Genomic DNA, 7,095 nt, shown 5'->3' on the forward strand with positions numbered 1-7,095 from the left:
TATTTATTTATTTATTTTATATGGTGCTCGGGATTGAACCCAGTGCCTTATGCATGTTGTGCCACAACCCCGGCCCCAGGGATTCTCTTACTAAAAAAATCTTTAACTGGTTTTGAAAACAAGAAAAAAATAGCTGTACCATTTTTTTCTACATCAAATATATGGGGCATGGAAAGGACTGGACTGATCAATGAGATAGAGTCATCCTGTACCAACCAGAGCACTGAGGGTATAGCTGTGAGCTCAGGCACGCGCTAGGCAGGCACCAGGGACCTTAGCATAAGTGTCAGAGCTGTGCCTGCTCTCAGGGAGCCCCTTCATGCCACTAGAGCAGACGCTTGTTGCCTGAGAATCCAAGCCTAGTGGATTAGAGAGGAATCCCAGTTGCTAGAGAAATACCTGGGAGCTCTGCCCACCTGGCACCCATGTGTTAGGTGTTGCAGATGTAAGGTGCATGAGATCCTCAGTCCTTGTTTGGAGCTAGAGTGAGGAAGCTGCTCACCTCTGAGGGTGGTGACTGGTCAGTGAGCTAGGGCCTGGTACCCTCTCAGCAGAATGCTGGGCCATCCTGTGTTCCTAAGGAAAGGAAAGTCCCTAGGTTTGTGATGTCTTTCTGTGGAAAATAAGAAAAGAAAGCCAGGCATGGTGATATACACCTATAATCCCAGGAACTCAGGAAGCTGAGGCAGGAGAATTGGAATTCAAAGGAAGCCTCAGCAATTTAGTGAGGACCTGTCTCCAGGTAAAAAAAAAAAACAAGGCTGGGGATATGGCTCAGTGGTTAAGCGCCCCTGCGTTCAATTCCTTTATTTATTTTATATGGTGTTTAAGCCCAGTGTTTAAGCGCCCCTGCCTTCAATTCTTTCAATACCAAAAGAAAATATTTTTCGTTAGAGAGCTTAGTACTCTGACCATCACGTGGAAGCCATTTTGACCATTTGTCAGTGTGGAATCAGTTTGTACCTGTAGCTATATTAGTATTATATGTAGTATTAGTCAGAATAGGCCAGGCTGTGGTCAAGTCATATATAAAGCTCCCCTCTCAGCCGCCCAGCACAAGAAGTCTGGGTGTCCCTGAACTCTCCTCCTTCCCCTGAAGGGTTCTTTGGCTGTGTCTTCCTGTCCTCCCTACAGTCAAGGGGGTCAGGTTTCCTCCAGTGCTATGCAACCTTCTCATTAGCTGGCACACAGAGTAGATAAAGCAGAGAAGAAAGTGCTAGAGGCTCTCGGGTGTTTGAGGGGCCTGCCCAGCTTGCCTGCAAGGGAAAATGAAAAAAAATGGCTTCCTTTGTGGCCAGAACTGATAGTCAGCCATAGGCTTGTCTCTGCCAAAACACGGCTCCAAAGTGCTCTCAAGACTGGGCAGCAGCTGAGTGCACAGCGGCCTCACCTGTGTTACCATGGGCAGGTGCCTGCTTATTTCTCCTTCTGTTCTCCAGATGGCAAATGGTAGGATCCAGAGCCTCGAAGCCACAGTAGAGAAGCTCCTGACCAGTGAGAGCAAGCTGAAGCAGGCCATGTTGGCTCTGGAGCTGGAGAGGTCCGCCCTGCTTCAGGTGGTGGAGGAGCTGCGGAGGCAACCTGCAGAGCCAGGCACTAGGGAGCCAGACTGCACCCAGCCCGAGGCCTCGGGGGACTAATGGTTCCGGAGAAATTGTACACTATCCCAACACTGTCCAGGCCTTAACTAGGAGAGACAGAAGATGCTGGAGGGAGAAAACAAAGCGTGAAGCAAACTTCTCAGGGAGGAAACTGGCTTGCCAACATGCAGATTCTTTTGAGCTCAAACTTGCAATATAGAGGGCCCACGTCCCAGTTTTTTTTATTGTTTTAGGTTGTGATTTGTCCCTTCTCCAGCTTTATTACTGTACTCAGTAGCTTTAGATGGCATGGACGTGAATAAACGCACCTTTACTTTTCCTGGTTATTTCCTCTTTGAGTAGCACTATGTTGTAAAGAGCATTTGTAATACTGGGTTCCAGAAGCAGGAGAGGCTCAAAGATGATTCCTCAGGCAAAGTGTGAGTCTGTTATTCAAGAGAGGGTTTGCATGACCACACCAGTGAGGTACAGATGGCCCTTGTCTATTCTTATTATGGAAACCTAAGATGACCCTGGGGAAGGACTGAAATTGATTTATTTAAATTGGACATCTTGATCACTTTTAAGAAAACCTGGCTACTATCCTTGGTATTTAAGGAAGTTTGTCTTTTTAAAGAAATTGAGTGTTTCCATACAAATTTGCTGGTCTTTTAAGTGTGGTTGATCAAAGTCATGGTAGATAATATTTTCAGGGAGATCACCAGTGTTTAGACTCCAGCTGTGTGGCTGGCATGTGGCCCGCAGTGGTGCAGCCCGAGGTGTTTGCTTTTTGTGAAGGCTGCATTTCATACTATGGAGTCATGTATTTGTCCTTTCCTATTGTATGATGTATTGCAGCCATGTGTTCCTTGGAGTCATGTCTTTTTGAACTCTTTTGAGTTCTTTCCACCCCTTGGATATCTAGTTCCTTGCAGAAAGACAGGGCACATTGAGATTTTTAGAGGTGTCCAAGATTCTGGGACTTTAAAAAAAAAAAAAAAAACGATGGGTCTGAACTTGCAATCAGATGTATGGCAGCTGACAGTTTTCCAGAGGTAGAACATGTGTTTTGAACAGAATTCAGAACCCAGCAGCAACGCCCTCCCTCAGGATGATGAGGACCCGTGCCTTCAAGCAAAATGCTGCTCATAGCTGCCCTGGTTTCAGCTGGTCACTGTGTACGGCCCCTCCCCTGTGCTCTCAGAATGGGTTGTTTTCTTACAAAGAATTAGAGAAGAACTGTGCGGGCACAGCTCACTTCCCTGACAGCAGAATCATTTCTGGTCTGTCTTATGTTTCTTGGGAGTTTCTTTTGACTCTCGTGGTGGTGGAGTCTCTTTTAAGTCCCGGATGAAAGGAGGGATTGCTATAGTTGGAGTCGTTTGAATCTCCTGGCCATTTCAAAGGGAGACCAAAATGCTGTCCCCTGTGCCTGAATGGTTGGTTGGCATTTGAGATTCCTTTCTGTTCCCCTGGATCAGAGAATAGTGGTTCTCATGTTCCTTTGAGTCATGGTTTACCAAGATGACACAGTAAAGTCTAGAAGCTGCTATCCCAAGTGGTTCCACTGGATAGCTCGGAGGAACGAGAGCTTCTTTCCACATCATATTTTACTATTTGAATGTTTCATAATGTTGAATTTTGGACATCTTACTACCCTTATTCAAAAATATTGACTCTGCATTAAGAAATAAGAAAGCAATAAAACAATAAATAACCTATGCCTGTGTTTTTATGGTGTTTGTTCATTTTAACTTTGCAGCTTTGGTTTGCAGCCCAAGAGTGCCTCATGCATACCTGTGTCCAATATGAATGTTAACTGTCACATTGTTACCCAGGTGTTGTGGTATTATGACACCTACACAGGGCGTGGATATTAGCACAGATGAGGACCAGCTCCACCAGCTGTATGTGACAGTGAGTGCTGTTCCAAGATTGCATTGGGCAATAACACCATTAACACAAGCCTGTGGGTGTAGATAGAACAGTCAGCCTGGAACTTACCAAGGAAAGATAGAGGCAACTCAGGTCAATGTGAAGATTTTTGGAGGCAGATTTTAAGGACATGTTTTAATTCTCCCAACATAAACTATATGCACACACACATGCACTGCAAGTCCTGTCTTTAGATATCATTTGTGCCTCTTACACTAGACATTATGAGCCCTCAGGAAGAACATACTACATAGGGCTTGGATGCAGCTGGAGAACACTCAGCTTGCTTCCCTCTTAGGAGTTACATATAGATGGAAGAGCTGAATCTATTTGCAGGCTTGTGTGTCTGGTTTGATTGGGGAACCAGAGAAGAGTTGCTGGGGGTGAGGGGCTGAGGGATTTGGATTTTGTTACAAGAATTAGACGAAACCCAAGACTGAAAATCCAGAAGGAGCTGTGGGAATCAAGAGAAGTCACGAGAGTTAATCCAGCTGAGATGCAAAGCACAGCCAGCTGCTGAAGGGAGCCTGGCAGGAGGCATGGAGTTCTGTGGGAAGCTGATGCCAAAGTGATCTGGTGGGTCTATAGCCAGGGATCTGGGGCCAGCCTGGGTCAACACTTGGAAAGCAAAGGTGAAAGTGAAGCAGCAGAGGAAAGGCCACAGTGGAATGGACCAGGCACGCTGGACAACAAATGGCCATTTGAGAAAAATGGCTTGCTTCCCTTTTGCCTTCCAGAGCTCACACCAGCACATTTTGGAGCCAGTCCTCATTTGGAACCATCAGAAAATGGGACTCTGGGAAACGTGGTTCTGAATTAACCAAGTTGACATGGTACAAATGGCTGTGGTTTACTTTGGAACATCTAACTTGAATGTCAGCATACATGTAAGATGCATCATACAGAGGCCCTTCATCAAAGTGTATATGATTAATATTTCATAGAGTTCAGATTCATAGGTGGTTTTTGCCATTGATGGTGCAATACTGGAGATGAAAAACCACAGAAAACCCAGGCTGCTCCCAGACTCCCTGCCACCCTTCATCTGCTCCCTTCTGCCTGGTGTCACCACTTATTCTTTAAATGAAAATCCAGAAATGTTTCATGTGGTACAATAATTTACAAACCATGCTTTCTTAAGTCTAAACGCTGCTTTAAGGGTTTGTTATGGCTCAAAATAATCTTGGACTAGGGAAGCTGAAGGGAACCTATCTCTGCATACTAGAGAATTGGCTCCCATCTCATTTTGTATAGGACGAGCTAAGTCAAGATCAGAAAGGTTGGCTATAGGACCAGAGTAGATCCCTACTCTACTACCTGCCCAACAGTGGATACCACCCAATTTTAATCTCAGTCTATTTCAATTTTAAAATATTTAAAATTTTTAAAAAATTTTTAGTTGTAGATGGACATACAGTATCTATTTTTATGTGGTGCTGAGGATCGAACCCGGCATCTCACACATTCGAGGCAAGAATTTGACCACTGAGCTACAGCCCCATCCATCAGGAACCAATTTTGATGACAATATTTTACAAAGCAGATAGTTGGAGAATGGGAATAGGAAAGATAGTAGAATGGATTAGACATTACTATCCTATATGCATATATGATTACATGACCAGTGTAATTCTACATCATGTACAACCAGAAGAACGAGAAGTTATATACTCCATATATGTATAATATGTGAAAATACAGTCTATCGTGTAACAAATTTAAAGAAGCAGAGACAGAGCTGCTTCGTGTTCACAGGGTTTTCTGTTCCATGAGAAGTTCACATCTGGTCACTCTTGGAGGTGCTTATAATGCCTTTGATTTACCCGAGTTAAAAACTGGGGGATTCTCCAGTGAGTCCCCCCATGAGTGGATTCCAAGGCAAAGAGATGCTGCCAGAGGATCTCATTTAATCAGCTACGTTTATCCATTAGAGGCGCTCTTTGTTCTGGATTCGTATTTGTTGTCTTTGAACAGTGAAAAACGTTTTCATTGAAATGTTTTTAGAAGAAAAATAACACAGAATTGCCTTTGGTTGTAGAGAAGGGAGCCCTTCCACTATGTCGAGTTTTGCGCTGTCGTCTCTAGAAATTATTGGAATGATTAGGGAATAAGTGTTCTGCTGTGGAGCAGCTACAGTGGTAATTTTTCAGACCATCTAAATTAATAACACTAAAATAGAAGGCTCTGAGTAGATAAAGGCCTTTTTAGAAAAACCTGTGAACCAATTAATCACTCGTTTGGGTTGCAAACCCTAATAGGAAAGTGTTTGGACTTACATCACCATGTGTATGTTTATTAATAAATTTGTGCATAACTAAATTAAGAAGTTTTGAATGAAGTAAAATAAATTCTTTAAAAATAATGTTGCTATCTGCTGAGGTTTTGGGTTTTGTTTTGTGGTGCTGAGGATTAAATCTGGGCCTTTGCCCATGCTAGGTAAGTGTTCTACCACCGAGCCCTAATCCCAAGCCCTATGCAGTCCCTTTTTTTTTTTTTTTTTTTTGGTACTGCGAATTGAACCCTGGGGCACTTAACCTCTGATCCACACCCCCAGCCCTTTTTATATTTTATTTAGAGACAGGATCTCACTGAATTGCTAAATTGCTGAGGCTGCCTTTGAACTTGCAATCCTCCTGCCTCAGCCTCCCAAGTTTCTGGGATTACAGGTGTGTGCCACCATGCCCAGCCCTATCCAGTCTTTTTTTAAGGACATCATTTTAAATGTTTTAAGACTGTGATCTACTACTTCAGATGTCAATTTCCTAGTTCAACTTAATATGATAGTTGGTATTTTGATGGTGGTTTTGCATTACTGGGGATTGAACCCAGGTGCACTCTTCCCCTGGGCTAAATCCCCAGCCCTTTTTATTTTTTGACAAATCTCACTAAGTTACTGAGACTGGCCTCAAATTGGTGATCTATTGCCTCACCCTCCCGAGTTGCTGAGATTACTGACATGCACCCACTATGTTGGACTGAGACTTGGTTTTGATGCACTCTCACAACTGGAAAAAAAAAAAAAGTAGCTTCTCAAACCTAGTAACTACATGGAGGAAAAACACTACCAATCACACTAAGTCATGATGCCCAGTATGCACTTTTGTTCACCCGTTAGACAGAAGGCTTTGTTGAAATCTGGCTAGTAAATTTCCATCTTCTCTGATGGCAGGCCATTCAAACTAATCAAAATGTGTTAAGAGTTTTATAATTTTAACCAAAGGCTTTAAAACACTGAAACTCTTTATTTGGAAACTTGAACAAATTATAAAATCATTTCCAAGTTTGTTTGAGTAACACCCTCACATAATTTTTGCCAAAACATGACCTAAACAATGGAAACACTTTGAAACATTCTTTTCTGAAAAGGCCTCTCCATAGCATTTTCTCAGTGAACTTTTCTTGGGTTCAACCCACTTGGAGCCCTCTGCTCTGGATATAGTGGCAGGGTGGAGGTAGAAGTTTCTGGCCATCACATGGCCACCTGCTCACCTGCGTGTATCTGTGTAGGCATACCATCTCTGCAGCAACCCTTTCCTGCAGAACTACAGGAGATTTGTGGTTCTGGGCTTGCAAAGTGCTT

General features: G+C 43.4%; 1 protein-coding gene across 5 annotated transcripts in view; it reads left to right on the plus strand.

Annotated features, from left to right (window-relative positions):
• The window catches only part of Tbc1d1 (TBC1 domain family member 1), a 214,402-nt gene extending 211,101 nt beyond the window's left edge, over positions 1-3,301 (plus strand). For all 5 annotated transcript variants that reach the window (XM_078021180.1, XM_078021181.1, XM_005319905.3 and 2 more), the window contains one exon: positions 1,440-3,301. In XM_078021180.1, coding sequence (XP_077877306.1) covers positions 1,440-1,640 — 201 coding nt within the window. In that variant the 3' untranslated portion in view covers positions 1,641-3,301. The remainder of the gene's footprint in view (positions 1-1,439) is intronic.
• Positions 3,302-7,095: the final 3,794 nt, after the last annotated feature.

Source organism: Ictidomys tridecemlineatus, chromosome 9 (assembly GCF_052094955.1).
Source record: "Ictidomys tridecemlineatus isolate mIctTri1 chromosome 9, mIctTri1.hap1, whole genome shotgun sequence".
Taxonomy (NCBI): domain Eukaryota; kingdom Metazoa; phylum Chordata; class Mammalia; order Rodentia; family Sciuridae; genus Ictidomys; species Ictidomys tridecemlineatus.